Source organism: Macadamia integrifolia, chromosome 6 (genome assembly GCF_013358625.1).
Source record: "Macadamia integrifolia cultivar HAES 741 chromosome 6, SCU_Mint_v3, whole genome shotgun sequence".
NCBI classification, from domain to species: domain Eukaryota; kingdom Viridiplantae; phylum Streptophyta; class Magnoliopsida; order Proteales; family Proteaceae; genus Macadamia; species Macadamia integrifolia.
The window spans coordinates 33,701,537-33,723,335 of record NC_056562.1 but is presented as its reverse complement, the minus strand read 5'-3'; the positions used below and the strand labels follow the sequence as shown (position 1 = coordinate 33,723,335).

At 44.2% G+C, this 21,799-nt stretch overlaps 1 protein-coding gene across 1 annotated transcript; it reads left to right on the top strand.

Annotated features, from left to right (window-relative positions):
• Nucleotides 1-218: 218 nt before the first annotated feature.
• On the top strand, nt 219-15,781 carry LOC122082687 (sacsin-like). Its single transcript, XM_042650410.1, has 2 exons — nt 219-2,889; nt 15,351-15,781. Exons 1-2 carry the CDS (start codon nt 2,365-2,367, stop codon nt 15,399-15,401), a joined length of 576 nt encoding a protein of 191 aa, XP_042506344.1. The 5' UTR covers nt 219-2,364; the 3' UTR covers nt 15,402-15,781.
• The last annotated feature ends 6,018 nt before the right edge of the window (nt 15,782-21,799 follow it).

The window sequence follows — 21,799 nt, the reverse complement described above, 5'->3', positions numbered from 1 at the left end:
CTAAAAACCAAAAGTCCGGTAAAATAATCTTTTATTTTGAATTCCATAAAATTATTTTCATTTAGGCAATTTTAACAGTGTTTGCGCACTTTAAAATAAGTTTGACCGGAACATAACTTTGTCATTACAACTCAAATTTAAGTAATCTTAGACTTGTTGGAAAGTTGGTTTTGTGATGTACCTAATACAAAAGTCTCATGCAAAATAAAATCATTTGACCAGTCAATCTTGTTATAGAACAAGAAATTTTCTCTAAATGTTGATTTTTTTATGACTCAATGCTGATTTTTGATGGTTTGATGTGGCTTAATGTTGATTTTGATGACTTGATGTGATTTAATGTTGATTTTTTATGATACGAGGTATATGTAACATACTAAATAAAGTTAGAAAAGTGGGAAAATAAAATATAACACTTGGTCTCCTTGTTCGCCTTAAAGCGGTCGCCTTGTCGCCTAAGCACTTAGGCAGCCATCAAACACCTTGGTTTGCCTTGGCGCCGTAACAACCTTGAGAAGGGCCATACTTGGATCTCTCAAGATGGGTTGAGGACTTTAGGAACCTATTTACATTGACTGTTTGATTTATAAAGACACTGTTCTTATCATCTTCTTGTTTGCCTAATGTTTTGGATTTCTTTTGTTTCATTGTTTGTTTATGTTTTCATGACCTGATCCTTGTAATAATAAAAGAAGAGAAAGAATATATGAGCCATGTAAACCTAATTCTGCTCGTAATGGGCCCAGTAAGGATACACTTAACCCAGAGAAAAGCTGAATCAAAATGAATGATTCACACATTTTTTTTAAATAAAAAAACCTACAAAAACCCTCTTGCCCCTTGGCGCAGCATTATCTGGTTCAATGGCCACATCTCTCGCCATAGTTTCATTGCTTGGCAGGTTATCTCCAACTACCTTCCCACGCAATCCTTCCTCCTGTACTGACACATTCAAGTCCCCTCCTCTTGTTGTCTTTGCTGGAATGGCATTGAAGATGTCAGCCATATTTTTTTCATATGTCCTTTCTCCTCTACCATTTGGAAGAGGGTCCTTAGTAGTTGCTTGCCATCTAGAAGAAGTATCCTCCCCTTGAGCAAAGAATAGATCTGGGTTGACGTGACTTTTGTTGGTTCCTCTATTTGTAATATTGCCGGGAAGCTCGCATTTTGTGCTACTATTAACCATATCTGGATGGAGCGAAATCTCCATAGCTGGACTTCCAACTCTTGTTCTTTTGAAAAGATTTGGAATGCCATTTACTTTGATGTTCTAATCTCGACTCTCCCTGCCATTGCACTGTTCGAGACACCCCAAGGAATTTGCTCACCTGCGGGCTGGGGCCTTCCTATTTACATTATTCACCCCCTTGATGGTCTTATCCTCTTTGTAGGGCTCGCTCCTCCTGTTAATTGATGGTTTTCCATCTTTTTGCTGGGCTAGTCCCTTCTGGCCTTTTTCCTCGTATATTCTTCTCTGTTTTGGTTATGAATTTACTTATTCATCAAAAAAAAAAAAAAAAAAAAAAAAGGAGGATAATATGAAAGAAGATATTCAGATCTGTACACCATGAACAGATTTAGGTTTGCCCATCAAACCTTGTGGGAAAGAACCTGTCTTTGCCGTAAACTGTAAGCATGAATCCCATTCTTTCAAAATAAGCAATTTATGATAATATATAGAGGATTTGTCATATTTCCAAACCTGACCAATAGCTTTTGACTAAAGGAAACACTTATAATTCTGAGACATCCCTTAATTAAACAACTAACTTATCTCTACTTGGTGGGCCTCACAACTAAACAAAGTTTGCCACTTCCCCTTGGACTCAATACTTGGGCTTTATAACCTCATTACAATAAGAACCCATAAATTAGAAAACTAATACTGAAGCTCATATATCTTTAATTTTAATACAATAAAACCCAATTCATGTCAATACTGTGCTCCCCTGTAAGAAATCCCAATTTAATGGACTGAAAATAAAGATTTTATCCATACAGATGATCAGCATCAATGCTTCTGGCTATTGATATGCTAAGTGTGTTAGGCTGAATAGTTTTAAGAAATGACTAGAAACCTCGCTGGCAGCTTTTGGTTATATTTGGGATTTTTTGTTTGGGCACTGTGATAACTTTCTGACTTATACCGATTTTCTTTCTAGGGTTGGATTCAACTCAGTGTACCATTTGACAGATTTGCCCTCTTTTGTGAGTGGAAAATATGTGGTGTTATTTGATCCACAGGGTGTATATCTTCCAAATATTTCAGTGGCAAATCCTGGAAAGCGTATTGAGTATGTTAGTTCTTCAGCTGTTTCAATTTATAATGACCAGTTCATTCCATATTGTGCTTTTGGATGTGACATGAAACAGCCTTTCCATGGAACTTTATTCCGTTTCCCTTTGAGGAACTCAGATCAGGGAGCCATTAGTAAGCTCTCAAGGCAAGCATACGCAGAAGATGACATTTATTCTATGTTTGCTCAGCTTTATAAGGAAGGGATTTTCACCCTGCTCTTTCTTAAGAGTGTTCTCTCTGTTGAAATGTATACATGGGATGCTGGGGCACCTGAACCACGGAAGCTCTACTCTTGTTGTGTCAGCTCAGCAAATGATGATATAATTTGGCATCGCCAGGCATTACGAAGACTATCTAATTCTGTTATGTCTGCAAATAATGAGGTGGATTCCTTCTCATTGGACTTCTTAAGTGAGGCAGTTCTTGGGACCCAGTTGGAGAAGAAGACGGCCACATTTTTCATAGCGCAGGCAATGGCATCAGGATCAAGTAAAATTGGTGCTTTTGCTGCTGCTGCTGTCGAAGAATATGATATTCACCTGTTGCCTTGGGCATCAGTTGCTGCATGCATTTCAGATGGTTCATTGGAGGTGAGTTACAATATCCACTTATCAGTTAATATTTAGTGGTATAACGGCTGTCTTCTCAGCTTGCATCACAGACCAGTATAATACATCTGGTGCTGCGTTGATATTTCCTTTATGAGATTATTTACATTTGTTTCTGTTTTTTTGGCATAGAGGTAAGTTTCATCAATGGAGATCATGAAAGGGGTGGATTTTTTACCTATAGGCTTTAACTGTTACGAAAAGTATAGGCTTAATTATATTTGCAAATGAGAGAGAGAGGATCCACTGTTTAAATGTCCCATCATGAACTAGAATTGAAAAATCCCTTAGTACTCACTTGGTGAGCGTCTTCTTTATTTTAATACCTGGGAGTTTCTTCTCTTCTGAGCACACAACATTAGCGGAAGGGAGCATCCACTATATCTTCCACTCTTTCGTGGGGACTTTTAGTGGCAGCTATGCTTAAACTCTTATGACTGCATGGGGGATCCTATCCAAACAACTTTCGTGCAACTGCCTCCACGTATCTTTTCAAGATAAATCAAATTTTTTGGGCTATGTTGCAATGTCTTGCTGGACTGAGATTTAACACGTGTAGAGTGGGTTGTTAAATATAGTGGGATAGCCCATGAAATACCACTGTGGGTCCAACCCAAAACCTTAAGGCATTAGGTGGAGATGACCCAAGGGTATATTAAGACAACACACGTCCCATACTTAACTTTTGGGACTATACCTTTATAACACCCAACATCTCAACACCCACTCATGTATGGCTTCAGCATAACTTGCTCCACAGATGGACAGATAACTTAGGGAAGACAGCAAAGGGTTGGGGGGGGGGGGACAATATCACTCTTAGTGACCAGATTGTGAGCATCTTATGTCTACGTCATCCTAGGCCCCACTTGGCCCTATGCTCTGGGGTATTTCCCCCACTTGGGGTCTGGCGGACCACCTTCCTTGGTTAAGTGTTGCCATACTTCCCACCTAGGGTTCTAACACGAGACCTCCCGCTCCGATACTATGTTACAACTGTTTATCCTAAAAGGTCGAGTTGTTAAGTAAGGGTGCAATAATATATATCGACACCACCATCATGTTAACACCGTTTATCCTAAAAGCTCGAGTTGTTAAGTAACGGCAACAACAATATATTATACTTCCGCACATGAAGGTTTGTACACAGTCGGCCTTGCACGTGACATACTCTCATGTGGAAACACCATCACATGGCACCGAGGGGAGAATGTCTTGGGAAATCTGGTGCACTTCCTAAGGATTGAACACTTGACCTCCTTGCTTTGATGCCATGTTAAATAAAGTGGGATACCCACGAAATACCACGTGGGGGTCCAATTTATAACCTAAGGCATGAGATGGAGATGACCAAGCGTATATGAAGAAGATTTAAGGGTAATTTAGGAACATGAACATATTTTAACATAAAAAAGGAGGTAAAGACACAATCAGAACCGGACACCTTAGTAGAGGAGCCATCAACGAGTATGACTCTAGAAGGTTGATTAGTTTTCTGAAAGGAGTAAAGGACATGGGACTTTTTAGTCATATCAGAGTTGGCAATGACCCATGGAGTGGAGGAAGAGGAGGTAAGAAATGCGCTAGTACCTGAGTGATCTAGGGTAGCAGTAGATGTAAACGCAGATGTCTCAATTTACTAAATCTCTTTGCGTAATTGATTTAATTCATCTTATAATGAAGAGACGGTTGGAGTTTATGTAATAGGGTTACTTTAGGAGCTGTCTTTATATTAAGTTGTCTTAAGTGTATTTTCCTTTTTTTATCTTTTACCTCCCTTTCCCTAAGTTATTAGTTTGAACTTAATATAGGTGGGAGGAGAAAAATGATCTCCCACAATTTGCACTCTTCACTCTCTTTCTCCTCTCAACTTCTCTCCTTCTTCCTCTCTTCTCTACTTCTCTCTCATCTCTAACCCCAATCTCTTTGATTTTTAACTTGGTATGCGAGCTGTAGGTTGAGAGTCGATCAAGGATCTTAAAACCTAGACTCTCTAGCTTTGGAACCCAACAATAATAGATGGTTCCGGAGCAGGGAATTCTTTGTACATGCCATAGTGATGAACCAATACACTCTATAGAAGCTAATGCTGGTGAAGATTGGAGCTACTCATGCTCCATACATGAAGAGCTCAACCTGATCTGCTGTTCCGTGAACAGTAATCAGATTTTTGAAACAGCCCTTGTTCTTCCTTATCAGGGCTTTGTTGGAGCTGGGACCTGGTCCATTGGAGTCGCTCTTGGCCCACCCCCTTTAAGCCCCTAAAAGCTTGATTGCAAAGGAGGGAAGCCCAAGGTCTGCAACTCCTTTTTTCTGCTGCTGCTACAGTGACTCCGTGAACAATACCCAGATCTGGACCTTTTTTCTTGTTCCTTCTTGGTCTGAGGTTGGTTAGAGTTGGTATCAAGTTCTTTGGAGTCGTCCAAGGGGCCCAAACCTTGGTTCGTGATTTGGTGTGGTGTTGGATCACAACCACAATCTCTCCTTGCTGCCAGATATCACCAGCTTCTCTGTTGGTTAGTTGTTTGGTTTGGAATGGCTGGTAGTGTGATTATTGGTCACCTTTGATGAATGCGTTGCATCATACGATGCTTGTATATGCTATGGGGATGAAGCTCCACAGTTAGAAGTGTCCTTTTATTGGTTTTCGTGGTTTACTAGCTTGCTGAATTTTTTTGTGGGTTCTGAGAAGAGGTTATTTGGGACTTGTTTTTCCCCTTTGTTTGAATCTCCATATGTGTTGTTTTAGGAATATCCTTACATCATGTCTGATCTCACGGAACCTACGGAAGCTACATCGGGTGGTAGAGTAGTACCAACTCTAGTTCGATTGTCTTTGATAATCCAAATACTCAGATTTCTCTTGTGAAGTTGGATAGTACCAATTATTTGGATTGGTCACACTCTGTGAAGCTATCCTTAGGTAGTAGAGGGAAGCTAGGGTATATTATTGGGGCTATCAAGGCTTCCGCTGTCGCTTGTCTAGGCTATTAGAAATGGGAAACTGCGAATTCTACTGTTATGGCTTAGCTGTTTTTCTCTACGAAACCTGAGATAGACAGGAGATTTATCCAGAAGGAAACTGCTGAGGATATTTGGGATAATGTTTCTAAGACCTATGACAGGATAGGTGACTATGAAGGTCTACCAGCTCCTTCAATAAGCCCTCTCTATGAAGTGGGGCAACAAGACTATTTCTGACTACTATATTACTATTATAGGACTCTGGAAGGAGTACGATTATTACGGAGACCTTTAGTTGTCCAACCTTGAAGATGAAGCCAAGATTTATAGATCTCTTGAAAAGGAGCGTGTTTTGATTTTACTAGGTGGGCTGAATTAAGACTATGAGCCAATCAAGATATAGATTTTGGGCCGTTCACCTCTTCCATCCCTTGATGAGGTGTGTAGCTGCCTCCTGAGTGAGAAGACTAGGAAAGGTGATATGGATTTTAGATCTTCACTTGAGCGCTCTACTCTTTCTTCCACTACCCACAGAGAATGGCGTGGACTATGGAGGCGGCCAAGGCCAAGGGTCATCCCATGGAGATGACGGAGATAGTGTCACACCCCGTTCACACCGAACCGGGTCAGTGACCGGGTTAACACCGGTTAACCCAAACTTGCCAGGATCATCTGATACTGTATTCCACCACAGCATACACACAACTAATAAAAGCTTATCAGATCAGCGGAAGACTTGGTTTACCTGTGAATATCCCCATAATACTTGATACCCAAATTGTGATACAATAGTTATATACATGTGGGCCCGAAGGCATGATATTTACACAATGAAAGTACAATTCCTATATCAAGTACATAAAAGAAATCATCAAAATCAGAGTATACTGCTCAGCTCGGTATCAGAACCTAGAGCTCACCTCGGTATTAAAGGTTGAGCCCAGCTCGGCTTCTCAAGGTAGAGCTCGGCTCGGCAGAAAAAGTGGAGCTCAGCCCGGCATCAGAAGTGGAGCTCAGCTCGGCATCAGAACTGCGGTCCTGCAGCATAACTCTCGCACGAGCAGTCAGTGCCGTGCTCTAACTCCTCAGGGGCCCACCAGTCCTCTTCAAGGAACTCAACCGTGGGACCCGCCCCGTGCTCTTCAGATGGGTGACCTGCAAAATCATCTAAAAGAGGGTGCACACGTGGGATGAGCTCACTAGCTTAGTAAGTGAAAAGGTGCTGACTCCAGCAATTTAAAAGCAGTATGATTGACCCTCTTGAATATACCACCGGGGTTGCCGACCGTCCTAATGACCTGCCGGGCGTTATGTCTAACCGCCACAGTGACCCGACAACAGCGACCACTGCTTCCCCCCAAATGGTAACCCAACACCTTAACCCCTGTTGGGAAGGGTCGTAGCACGGGAAGGTAAAAATTCTAAACCACATGCTCTTATATGACAATAGTACAATTGCATAGTGCCACCGCGTCCCATACCACGGGCCACCAATGCACTCGTTTCCAAGCCGACTACGGCATCTGGTCTATTTATGCATCATGCACAATGATGTCCACATTCATCACAGAAGCATATTATCACTTGGCGATTAGAAAATAGACACAACACTCATGCATAACAATGTGAGGATGACTAATCTATATAGCATTTTCATGATGACATGACTAGACTAGATATGATTAAATGAATGCCAAACAATGCCTTGAAACAAGGCCAAACGTCCTCTCCCCACTTGTAGTGTACAAGGATTCACGCTCGGTACGGGTGAGATCCGGTGCGAGAAACGTAGGATTTGGTGAACCTAACATAAGTGAGCGGGGTTAGTATTTCACCATTTTGGAATCAAGATTAACACGATCCAATGACACGATCATGTTTAGAATCCTAAAAGAAGGTCACACATCCGATTCGGGTCCAATCGGACGTAAAAATCACATTCGGAGCCTCTCGGGTGGGTCGGACAGCCAACCTGTCAGACCCACTAGTCAGACCCACCGGTCTGGACTGGCGGGTAGGTCGGCCAGCCGGTCTGGCCCGTCGGTTGGGCCAGGGGGTCTACTAAGACCGGCGGGCAGGGTGGCCCGCCGGTTGTGCCCGAGGGCCCTGCCCTCTCAGGCGGGTGCCCACAGGCAGGCCAGATGGCCCACCGGTCTTGGCGGGAAACCTGCTGTTTCTTCCCAACTTCCCCCAATCTTTGGGGATTCAAATGGGGCTTTTCCAAACCCATTCTTCACACTTTCAAGGTCTTATAGGATGGTTCTAACCTAGATCTAGGTTAGATTTAAGGAATGGGAAGCCATCTTACCTTCTTTGCTCAAGAACACCTTCAAATCCCAAAAATCACTTCAAATCCACAATGCTTCTCCAACCTTGTAAATACTTCTTCAAATCCTTCAAGATCAACACATAAATCATCTATTAAACCTTAGATTCATCATTTCAAGGGGGATTTACAAGATCTCACGAAACCCTACCCAAATCAAGGGTTTTACTTGGGTATGGTGAAGGTTTAAGGAACCCAAACTTTGCTCACCTCTAAATGTAGATCTAGTGTTGAAGATCACTCTTCCGGCGTCGGAATGGGAAGATCAAGCCTCGGCGCCGCTGAAATCCATCTCTTCTCCCTCTTCCTTCTCTTCTCTTCTTCTTTCCTTTCTTTTCTCTCTCCTCTTTACTCTTCTCACCAACGTACGAGTGTCATAAATGAGAAAAGAAAAGAAAGTATAAATGCTATATATACTTCTTTAAAATACTAAGTAATTCACATGGGTGGGTCATTCAGGTGGGTGGATGCGCCCACCTGTCCGCCCCCTGAGGGCCAAAACTTGGGATTTTGACAGAATTCGGCCCTCGGCACGAATCTCACTCTTGGCGTACGATGTAATATACCTATGCACCTTAATATACGGCTACATAATTGCTTCATCCGTACATGGCCTTATGATAGGTGCATGTACATGACTTGGGTATTCCCGTTTCTTCTGGCACTGGCTCGGACTTATTGGGCTAGCCGGTGTTTAAGGTCACCCTTGCCATCATAGTCCATACGGAACCCGCTCTAACTCTCTCCGATTCGGGTCTTGTATGGTTAAACCGGGTCAACCGTGTAATCAGGCCGGGTTTAAGATGTAGGGTATTACATTTAGCCCCCCTTCTGAAAAATTTCGTCCTCGAAATTGCGTACCTGGTTGATAAAAAAGATGAGGGTACTTGGCTTGCATTTCATCCTCTTTCTCCCAAGATGCTTCTTCAAGTGAATGATTAGCCCATCGCACCTTTATATAGGAAATGGAGCGGTTGCGAAGGGTTTTCACCTTTCGGTCCAAAATTTCAGCTGGCTGCTCTGTATAGGTCATGTCAGCTTCAAGGTATTCTGGCTCCACGGGTAATACATGAGAGGGATCATGAACGTATTGCTTCAGCATGGATACATGGAATACATTATGAACATCCCCAAGTGAAGGTGGCAGAGCAAGCATGTAGGCTACTGAGCCAACCCGGGCCAAGATCTCAAATGATCCAATGTATCTTGGGCTCAACTTCCCCTTTCTGTGAAACCTTTGCAACCCTTTAGTAGGAGAGATCTTGAGAAATACCTTTTCTCCTGACTGAAATTCAATATCTTTTCTGCGGGTGTCTGCATAGCTCTTTTGACGAGACTGAGCTGCTTTAATCCGTTCCCGAATAACGTCGACTTTGTCACAAGTCATCTGTATCATCTTAGGTCCTAACATTCGACGTTCACCTACCTCATCCCAATACAAGGGAGTTCTGCACTTCCTGCCATATAATGCCTCATACGGAGCCATCCCAATAGTAGCTTGGTTACTGTTGTTATAGGAAAACTCCATAAGGGGTATATATTCTTCCCAACTACCACTCATATCCATTGTACATGCCCTGAGCATGTCCTCTAATATTTGTATGGTTCGCTCCGACTGACCATCCGTCTGTGGGTGGAAAGCAGTATTCAAATTCAATTGTGATCCCAAGGCATGCTGGAAGCTTTTCCAAAATTTGGAGGTGAACCTCGGGTCCCTATCTGATACAATGCTCACTGGCACTCCATGTAAGCGCACTATGTTGTCCATGTAAAGTTGTGCTAGTTTGGCCATAGAGAACTTGGTCTTGATGAGAATGAAATGAGCCGTCTTGGTTAGCCGATCAACGATCACCCATATCGCGTCCATCTCCTTAGGTGTACATGGTAGTCCGGTGACGAAGTCCATTGTAATCCTTTCCCACTTCCATTCTGGTACTGGGAGTGGCTGAAGAGTACCATAAGGTCGATGCCTCGCAGCTTTTACTTTTTGGCATGTGAGACAAGTCGCCACATACAGAGCTATTGTGACTTTCATGCTTAACCACCAGTAATTTTGTTTGAGGTCTTTGTACATCTTTGTACTTCCTGGGTGGAGTGAGTACTCGGAGCTATGTGCCTCTCGCACTATCTTCTCTTGTATATCCAAATCATCGGGTACACACAATCTGCCTCGAAACATCAATGCCCCATCACTGGCTAAAACAAAATCTGGATCGTTCATTGTTTGATCTTGAACCTTAACTCTGATCCGCTGCAATTCAGGATCCAAAGGTTGTTTCATTATTACCTCTTGCCTAATAGCCGGATGCACCTGTAGAGCCGTCAAGGATACAGTCAACCATTTAAGGTTTTCTGGTTGACGTTCCAACTCTAAGGTTGCTCCTTCATATAAGAGAGCTTCATCCATTAGTGTCGCCTCCTGCACAAGTTATGGGCTGACTGCTAAGCATGAGAGTGACACAGTCTGTGCCTTCCGACTCAACGCATCTGCTACTACATTAGCTTTGCCGGGATGATACTGAATGTCGCAGTCATAATCCTTCATGAGTTCAAGCCATCTCCTCTGTCTCATGTTCAAATCCTTCTGGGTGAAGAAGTACTTAAGGCTTTTGTGATCACTGTATATCTCACACTTCTCCCCATACAAATAATGTCGCCAAATCTTAAGGGCAAAAATGACTGCGGCTAGCTCTAAGTCATGAGTGGGGTAGTTCTCATACTCCTTTAGTTGTCGGGATGCATATGCTATTACCTTACCGCGTTGCATGAGAACACAACCCAAACCAACTTTGGAAGCATCAGTGTAGACTGTCATTCCACCTGTGCCTTCAGGGATGGTCAACACAGGGGTTGACACCAACCTCTTCTTCAATTCCCGGAAACTCTTCTCACATTCCTCTACCCAGTCGAATTTCACACCCTTTTTGGTTAATTTAGTCATTGGTGCTGAGATTCGGGCGAAATTCTCAATGAAACGCCGGTATTATCCAGCCAAACCCAAGAAGCTTCTAATTTCAGTGACATTCTTGGGGCTTTCCCATTCTACTACTGCTTTCACCTTATCAGGATCTACCTCGATTCCAGCCTTAGACACTACGTGCCCCAGGAATCCAACTTGCTCAAGCCAAAATTCACATTTGCTGTATTTGGCAAACAATCGTTGTTCTCTCAACCTCTGTAACACCATTCTTAAATGTTGGGTGTGCTCCTCTTCTGTCTTGGAGTAGATCAAGATGTCATCAATGAAAATATTTACCCATTTGTCGAGTACATCATGAAATACTCGATTCATTAAATCCATGAATGCTGCCGATGCATTGGTTAACCCAAACGATAACACTAGGAACTCATAGTGACCATACCGAGTCCTAAATGCTGTCTTGGGTATATCGCTGCTCTTTATCTTGAGCTGATAATAGCCTGATCGAAGGTCTATCTTTGAAAATACTTTGGCACCCTGCAACTGGTCAAATAAATCATCAATGCGTGGTAACGGATACCGGTTTTTAATGGTTAGCTTATTTAATTCCCGGTAATCGATGCACATACGCAAGCTGCCATCTTTCTTCTTGACAAACAACACTGGGGCACCCCAAGGTGAAACACTTGGGCGAATAAACCCCTTTTCCAATAGTTCCTGCAACTGCATCTGCAACTCCTTCAATTCAGCTGGTGCCATCCTGTATGGAGCCTTAGATACTGGAGCTGCTCTAGGTGTCAAATCTATAGCAAACTCCAACTCTCTATCAGGTGGTAAATGCATTAGATCATCTGAGAAGACGTCGGGAAACTCTTTAACCACCTTTACCTCTTCTAGAGGTGTAATCCTTGCATCAACATCAAGTACCGATGCTAAGTGGCCCTGACATCCCTTTTCCATCAATTTTACTGCTTGAAGGGCGGAGACAAGGACCTTTCTCACCCGTTTCATTTTATCTGCTCGGTATACCAATTCTTTCCCTTCGTCATCGGTCACCCTAATCAGCTTCTCAGCACACATCACATTAGCTCGATGAGCCGACAACCAATCCATGCTCAGTATAACATCAAAATTCTGCATATTGAACTTAATGAGTTGTGCATCAAAATTCTTTTCACTAATTTCCACTGGGCACGGCCCATACACCTCCTTTAACTGAGTAACTTTACCAGTAGGCATACTAACAATCATTCCGTGATCTAGGATCCTGGGTGGCATCCCTAATTTTTCAACAAATCTCTTTGATGCGAATGAATGAGTAGCTCCTGAATCGAATAAAACATAGGCTGGTATGCCTGATATGGGTAGGACACCTAGTGTAGCAATGCATGTAATTTCAGCAGGTCATCAATATTTAACATAAGGAAATTCTTAATTTAAATGTACCTGCTACTACTTCTGTACTGGCCTCAGCTTCCTCAGCTGATAGAGCATACATCCTCCCATGCGGTTCCCCGAGTTAAGGGAGGTCAGTACGCCGAGGGCTGACTGGAGGGCAAGGCTGGTCTGACCCGACAGTCTTTTGCATAGTGCCCATATGAATGGCAGTTAAAGCAACGAATCTGATATGTCGGAACTGGGGCGGGGCTCCTCTGCACTTGACCCGTTGAAGATGGAGGTCGGGGCGGCCTTGGAACTGTAGGTGCCGCACTAGTGTTCGGCCGAAAAGATGGGGAGCCCGAACCACCAGCTGGTCTAGGAGGGTTGCCAGATGGCCTATAGGGCTGCCTATACATAGGCCCAGCACTGTAAGATCCGTGGTATGCCTTGGAGGAGTTACCCATATCCGGAAATGGGTTTGTTCTCTTCCACAGTCCAGGGGTGAGGGACTGTTCTCCCTTTTGCTTATCCTCCATGGTCTTGGCCTTTTGCACAATCTGGCCATAGTCAGTCAAATCCAAGACCTCAAGTACAGACCCAATGGATGCTTTTAGGCCTTTTAGAAATCTCGCAGCCTTCTCCTCAGCTGTCTGCATATGCCTTGGGGCAAAATGGAACAAGCTTTCAAATTGCTGTTGGTACTCAAGGATAGTCTTACCTCCTTGAGTTAAAGCCATAAACTCAGTCTCCTTGCGGTCTCGGAAGCTGTGTGGATAATGATTGTCCAAGAACAACTCCTTGAACTGTTCCCAGGTGGGTTCTGGATGGGCAGCCAACAATATGGGCTTAGAAGCTTGCCACCAGGAGTTGGCCTCCTTGAGTTGCAACCCCGCACAAATGAATTTCTGTGCATCCGTGCACTCAATCACCTCAAATATTTTCTCCAGTTCTTGAATCAACTGGTCTGGTTCCAGAGGATCACTCCCCACCTTAGAGAATACAGGTGGTAAGTTCCTCTTGAATGACTCCACTACCTTTGACGTATTATTCACCGGCAGGTAATTGGGAGCATAAGCCGGGTAGTAATGGTATGGAGGGGGTACCCCATACGGAGGAATGCCAAATGGTGGATTTGGAGGTGTACCTCCCACTTGTGGCCCCGTACAAGACCTTACAGGCGGGTCCTGTGGAGTAAGTATCCGGGGAGGTTGACCTGATTGAGTAAGGTCCAATTGTTGCTGAATAGCAGTCATAAATACTTGCTGTTGCTGAAGCATTTGTTGCTGAAAAGCTTGTTGTGACTGCTGAATTATGGTAGCAACATCCCCTGGAGTAATAACCGGTGGAGGGTCCGCGAGTGTAGTCAAAGGTGGGTCCCCATGTGCCCCACCCTGACCAAGGGTCTCTGGAGGTGGTGGAGGTGAGGTTTGCCCCACAAAGCGGGACCTCCTAGGATTCGGTGGTCGACCGACCGGACGAGGACCACGCGAGGTACCTCGGGCATTGCTATCGGATCTTGTATGTGCCATCGTATCCCTGTACCTGGAGCACATCATACATCACATTGGTTAAACACCATAGAGTTCATATCAGCACATAATTATAGGCCAACACGCAGGGTATGGTAGCGTATGATAGTCTGCAACTAACCGCCACTTGATTCCAAAAATACAGGGTTAGTGCTTCAACAAGCATGTCAATGGTCCCACTTACCCATAACAGGCAATTACAAGAGTAATAACAATAACCATAATAATTATATTAATAATATTAAATAAATAAATAACACAAAAACCAAAATTTCCCATTTTTCCAAGTTTTCTTCAACCGGTGGGCTGCATCGGCGGGCAGGTTGGCCCGCCGGTCCAAAACCTCGACCGGTGGGTGACACCGGCGGGCAGGGTGGCCCTCCGGTCCTGGCCGAGTGAAAAACCTAAACAGGGCCCATTAGGCTCTGTTCAGTCGTATTTCCCTCATTTCTCCTCTCTCGCTCTCTCTCTCTCTCCCAGGCGATTTTGGAGAGCATTTCGACGCTTCCACTCGCGATTCCACTCAACGATCCGGCGCTTTTGTGAAGTTTCATCTCCTCCACTTCCATGTAAGTTTTCCTTCTCTTTTTCTCAGAATTTTCACTTGGGGGGGTAGAACTCATGTGTAGACTTCAATCTAGGTTCTTTTCCCATATTTCTTTCCATAGAATAGTGATTTCATGTGCTTGTGATGTTCTCTATGTGATTTATTTCTAGTTTTTAGGATTTACTTCTCCATTTTGAGAAAAAACCCCAACCGTGCCCTAGTTTTCTCAAAATTGGGGATTTCTTCATTTCTTGCCCTTTTTCCCCAATTAATGATTCAATTATGATGCATTATGCTTGATTTGTGCTTAACATGCTGTAGAAATCATAAGAAGTACCTTGTGTGTGAAATCCCATGTCTTCCCATGAAAATCCATCTTTTGTGTTGGGTTTTCTTTGCTTTTCATCACATTCTTTGGTATTTGTGGACCTCAATAGCATAGTAGTAGATGTCTTTGCGTATTCTAATTGGTAGATTGACGGCATTTCATCCATGAGCATGTAGGCTTCATGCTTTCTCTGTGGTGAGTCTTTAGCACTCTCTCTTAGCTTGGACTTTCACCTTGAGAAATGGGGGTTTTCCCTTCTTTAATTGTCATGCCTTATATGCCTCTTGTTACCTCGCTGTTTTGCCCTACTCTCGGTCTTGTCGCTTTTCTGTTTTGTGAAAATTGAGTTTTGGGGCTTCCTCTTATTGCTCACCCATCTTTCTATTCGTTTTGTTATTCCCCCCTTTTTTTTTTTCTTTACTCACCCTACTTTTCTCTTTTCTTGCCAGGATGTCATCTCGCAAAGGCAAGGAGCCCTCATCCTCTGGCACTCGACGTAAGACCACCGCTTCTAAGTGGAAGAGTGCGGGAATTAGCTCTCCAGCCCCCCGCACAGGGAGACCCGACCTGCCCGGTTTGACCCTTCGGACTACGATGAGGAGCTCTTCCACAGTGCAGAAGCAGCATCCAACTGGCCGGCCTTCCTAAAGAGGTCGGTGATGATGGAGAAGACCGTGGTAGTCGACGACTTCCACAAGGTTCGGCTTTAGGAGAGGTTTACAGCACTGGGCTGGCAGTCCATCCTCCAAGTAGACCGTCTGTGCTACGAGTAGCTGGTTCGTAGGTTCTACTGTAACCTGGAGGTTTCCTATCAGTACGGGGAGTACACTATAGTCAGCTTGGTGAAGGGGGTGGACATCCAGCTGACCGTGGGCACCTTGGCCAGCATCTTGGGCATCTCAGCAGCCGGGGCACCGTTACTACAGTCCTCCCAGGAGTAAGCTCCTGGGACCATTCATGAGTTTGGAAACGCCGGACTACATCTACGAGACTATCTGTGGCAGCAATGCCCGTCCGGAGTCCGAGACATCCTTCTTCCCGGAGGTTCGAGTATTTGCCCGACTGGTCCAGTTCAACTTGCTCCCCAGGGGAGGTCATCGGAACCAGGTGGGCTTCATGGCAGCCTTCATAGCTTACTGCATCTATACGGCCTCAGAGGGAGGTGCCGAGCACTTGTGCCTGCCATACATCATCCTCAAGACGATGGAGCACCATACTTGTCACCTCGAGGATGGAGGATTTCCATATGGCCGGATCCTCACTAGGATTTTTGAGTTCTTCGGAGTGGACTTGAGTGGTGAGGAGGGGAAGACTCCGGCGGACAAGTTCGACAGGGGTAACCTTTTGAGGATGGGTCTCCATACCCTTATGGATACACCTCCAAGAGCAGGAGCTCAGAGAGGTAGGGATAGGAGGGCTGCCCCTATAGAGGATGTTCTCATGGAGGAGGAGTCCAGTGAGGAGGATGAGGACTATGTTCCTCAGGATGAGGAGGATGATTGGGTGGATGAGGACATCCCTGAGGAGGTGCCTCAGGAGTCGAGAGGTACCGATCCTGGCTTCACCAGAGCTGCAACCTCATGACATAGAGCCCCACCTCCTGAGAGTGGTGCATATGATTTTGAGGGCATGCTGTCCACCATAAGGGCTTTGAAGGATGGCCAAGATCAGCTGCTAAGAAGGCTGGACGAGAGTGCTTCCAGGGAGGAACGATCCTGGAGAGGCAGGCTACTTTGGAGGATTCATTCCTCAGACTGGGCCAGGACTTGGACACCACGGCCAACGCCATCTCAGCAGATTTTGGCCGGCTTCGGAGGGAGATACGGCTGGTGAACGCGAGGTTTGACTACTACGACCATCGCCTCGATGTCAACTCTAGACCTCCGGCGAATGTAGTAATAATAGACGACGGCGACGATGATCAGTGAGGACTTAGCTCGTCCACACCAGCTTCCCATCTATTCCATGTTATCCATCTGATTGTATTTTTCCTTATTTTTCCTTTCTTTTCTCATTCTTTGTACTTGCTCTGTAACTGGACTTATTTGTGGGATAATGTACTTGATAGTGGTTTTTGTGGTGAATTCGTTGTGATGACTTGTGTAGTTTAGTTGTGGTGTTTTTGTAAATTTTTGATCATTGTTATATTATATATATCTGTTGTTTATCAGGTGTTTGTGTGAAAATTTTTGGAAATCTCATTTTACGATGTTATGCTGCCGAAATTTCGTTAAACTCTGTACTCGATGGGTTATGACACCAATTTAATTTACCTTTTATCTACTCTCACGCATGCCATGAATGCAACATCTAAGTGCAAACATTTTTAATACTTTCTTTCTTTGGCTTTTAACTCTTTAAAGCTTTTACATTAACCCAATCCCATTTTCCTATTATAGATTCTACGGGATTCTAATGGTATGATGTGAGTGGAGCAGAGCATCATGCTCTGATACCACCGTTGTCACACCCCGTTCACACTGAACCGGGTCAGTGACCGGGTTAATACCGGTTAACCCAAACTTGCCAGGATCATTTGATACTGTATTCCACCACAACATACACACAACTAATAAAAACTTATCAGATCAGCAGAAGACTTGGTTTACCTGTGAATATCCCCATAATACTTGATACCCGAATTGTGATACAATCGTTATATACATGTAGGCCCGAAGGCATGATATTTACACAATGAAAGTACAATTCCCATATCAAGTACATAAAAGAAATCATCAAAATCAGAGTATACTGCTCGGCTCGGTATCAGAACCTAGAACTCTGCTCGGTATTAAAGGTTGAGCCCAGCTCGGCTTCTCAAGGTGGAGCTCGGCTCGGCAGCAAAAGTGGAGCTCAACCCAGCATCAGAAGTGGAGCTCAGCTCGGCATCAGAACTGCGGTCCTGCAGCATAACTCTCGCACGAGCAGTCAGTGCCGTGCTCTAACTCCTCAGGGGCCCACCAGTCCTCTTCAAGGAACTCAACCATGGGACCCGCCCCGTGCTCTTCAGATGGGTGACCTGCAAAATCATCTAAAAGAGGGTGCACACGTGGGATGAGCTCACTAGCTTAGTAAGTGAAAAGGTGCTGACTCCAGCAATTTAAAAGCAGTATGATTGACCCTCTTGAATATACCACCGGGGTTACCGACCGTCCTAATGACCTGCCGGGCGTTATGTCTAACCGCCACAGTGACCCGACAACAGCGTCCACTGCTTCCCCCCAAATGGTAACCCAACACCTTAACCCCTGTTGGGAAGGGTCGTAGCACGGGAAGGTAAAAATCCTAAACCGCATGCTCTTATATGACAATAGTACGATTGCATAGTGCCACCGCGTCCCATACCACGGGCCACCAATGCACTCGTTTCCAAGCCGACTACGGCATCTAGTCTATTTATGCATCATGCACAATGATGTCCACATTCATCACAGAAGCATATTATCACTTGACAATTAGAAAATAAACAACACTCATGCATAACAATGTGAGGATGACTAATCTACATAGCATTTTCATGATGACATGACTAGACTAGATATGATTAAATGAATGCCAAACAATGCCTTGAAACAATGCCAAACGTCCTCTCCCCACTTACCTGTAGTGTACAAGGATTCACGCTCGGTACGGGTGAGATCCGGTGCGAGAAACGTAGGATTTGGTGAACCTAACATGAGTGAGCGGGGTTAGTATTTCACCATTTTGGAATCAAAATTAACACGATCCAATGACACGATCATGTTTAGAATCCTAAAAGAAGGTCACACGTCCGATTCGGGTCCAATCGGACGTAAAAATCACATTCGGAGCCTCTCGGGTGGGTTGGATAGCCCACTTGTCTGACCCACCAGTCAGACCCACCGGTCTGGCCCGTCGGTTGGGCCAGGGGGTCTGCTAAGAACGGTGGGCAGGGAGGCCCGTCGGTTGGCCCACCGGTCTGGCCCGCCGGTTGTGCCCGAGGGCCCTGCCCTCTTAGGCGGGTGCCCACAGGCGGGCCAGATGGCCCATCGGTTTGGCCCACTGGTCTTGGCGGGAAACCTGCTGTTTCTTCCCAACTTCCCCCAATCTTGGGGGATTCAAATGGGGCTTTTCCAAACCCATTCTTCACACTTTCAAGGTCTTATAGGATGGTTCTAACCTAGATCTAGGTTAGATTTAAGGAATGGGAAGCCATCTTACCTTCTTTGCTCAAGAACACCTTCAAACTCCAAAAATCACTTCAAATCCACAATGCTTCTCCAACCTTGTAAATACTTCTTCAAATCCTTCAAGATCAATATATAAATCATCTATTAAACCTTAGATTCATCATTTCAAGGGGGATTTACAAGATCTCAAAAACCCTACCCAAATCAAGGGTTTTACTTGGGTATGGTGAAGGTTTAAGGAACCCAAACTTTGCTCACCTCTAAATGTAGATCTAGTGTTGAAGATCACTCTTCCGGCGTCGGAATGGGAAGATCAAGCCTCGGCGCCTCTGAAATCCATCTCTTCTTCCTCTTCTCTTCTCTTCTTCTTTCCTTTCTTTTCTCTCTCCTCTTTACTCTTCTCACCAACGTACGAGTGTCATAAATGAGAAAAGAAAAGAAAGTATAAATGCTATATATACTTCTTTAAAATACTAAGTAATTCACATGGGTGGGTCATTCAGGTGGGTGGATGCGCCCACCTGTCCACCCCCCTGAGGGCCAAAACTTGGGATTTTGACAGAATTCGGCCCTCGACACGAATCTCACTCTTGGCGTACGATGTAATATACCTATGCACCTTAATATACGGCTACATAACTGCTTCATCCGTACATGGCCTTATGATAGGTGCATGTACATGGCTTGGGTATTCCCGTTTCTTCTGGCACTGGCTCGGACTTGTCGGGCCAGCCGGTGTTTAAAGTCACCCTTGCCATCATAGTCCATTCGGAACCCACTCTAACTCTCTCCGGTTCGGTTACTGCATGGTTAAACTGGGTCAACCGTGTAATCAGGCCGGGTTTAAGATGTAGGGTATTACAGATAGGCCCTGGTAGTTTGATCATTATGGGAAAACTGGGCACACTTGAGAGAGGTGTTGGGTTCTTTATGGCCGACCTGTTAGTACTGGCGGATCTGCTAGCACTCGTGGTTGCCGTGGAGTAGGGGCTACAACCCATGCTGCTATGACAGAGACTGGTCTTAGAGGACACTCACAGGTAGATACCAGCTCATTCTCTAGAAATGATATTACAGTGCTTTGCTGGCTTATGTCTCAGCTTGACAACACATATACCTCATAGGATACCTCACCTTCAGCTATGCATATCTCCACATCTACACCTTCCACTGCTCTGTTATGGGTCATTGACTCTGGTGCCATTGACCACATGACTGGTATGTCCTATTATTATGATTTTTACTCCATTTATTCTTGTAAGGATAAAGTTGGGGTGGCTGATGGTACTCTCTCCTCTTCTTCTGGTAAAGGCAGTATCCTCACTACTTCTTCCATTTCACTTAATTCCGTTTTTCATGTTCTTAACCTTACCTTGAATCTTTTGTCTGTGAGCACTTTAACTAATACCTTGAACTGTGGTATCAATTTTTTTCCCTTCTCATTGCCTTTTTTAAGATTTGGTGACAAAGAGGATTATTGATAGTGGACATGAGGAGAGTGGCCTCTACCGTCTTGAGCCACAGTTATATTTTTTTTACTACACTGCAGTCCTATGCATGTGGCCGTAGTGATACTAGTTCTATAGACTTTGTGATGCTTTGGCATCAACGTTTGGGACATCCTTTTTTTTTTGTTACGATGAAACAATTATGTCATTTAATTACATCTTTTCCTTCTTCTCATGTATTTTATTGTGAACCATATACTTTTGCTAAACATTGTCGTTCATCTTATCTCTATCATGGTAGTAGATCTATGGTTCTTATCTCTATCATGGTAGTAGATCTATGGTTTCCTTTCACATTGTGCATACTGATGTTTGGGGACCTTGTCCTACTACCTCCTTGTTTGGCCATCATTATATTTTTTTCACTTGTTGATGATATTTCTCGTTGTACTTGGACCATTCTTATGAATCAGAAGGGTGATGTTTATGATGCCTTGAAAAACTTTTATTAAATGGTCTAGACCCAGTTTGAAACCAAGATCGAAATAGTCTGGTCTAATAAGGAGGGAGTACATGTGTAGTGGTCTCCAAGACCCTTTTTTTTTTTTTTCTGACAATGGTTTTATCCATCAGCTTGCTTGTGTTGATACACGCCAACAGAGCGGGGTAGCTGAGAGGAAAAATCGCCATATGTTAGAAGTCGGTAGGAGCCTTCTCTTTGGCATGCATGTTCTTAAAATGTTTTGGTCTGAGGCCATTCTTGTTGCTGCTTTTCTCATCAACTGCATGCTTAGAAAAATCCTAGGGTCCCAAACTCCCTGTGCACTCTTGTCTTCTCAGTCTTAAGCTTTTTCTCTTCCTCCCAAGGTGTTTGGTTGTGCTTGTTATATGCATGTTATCAAATCCTTCTGTGCTAAACTTGATCCCAAGGCTCTTAAATGCCTCTTCCTTGGGTATTCTTCCGCTACAAGTGTGACCACCCTTCTTCTTGTAGGCACCTTCTTTCCAAATATGTCACCTTTCTTGAGTCTGTTCCTTTTTTTGCTTCTCCTCAGCATCCTCTTCAGGAGGAGAATGGAAGTGAAAGTGAAAAGGTTGCTGATGCCATCCCATTTCTTACTCCCTTGCTTCTTACTCCTTTTTCCCTTGATAGTGGAAAACATAAAGAGGTGGATGATGTATACACTTTGTATATTGTTGATATTGGTGGACCTTGTATAGAGAAGGCACCTGATATTGTGTGCACAAAAAGGACAAAGAAGACCTGCTAAGAGTCCTCTTGGGATCCACATCCTGAGC

Bases quoted from the DNA above. Each gene is read 5' to 3' on its own strand.
- LOC122082687 (XM_042650410.1), top strand. From the start codon at position 2,365: ATGAAACAGCCTTTCCATGGAACTTTATTCCGTTTCCCTTTGAGGAAC. The intron at 2,890-15,350 runs GTGAGTTACAAT...TTTTCTTGCCAG, and splicing joins TTTCAGATGGTTCATTGGAG to GATGTCATCTCGCAAAGGCA.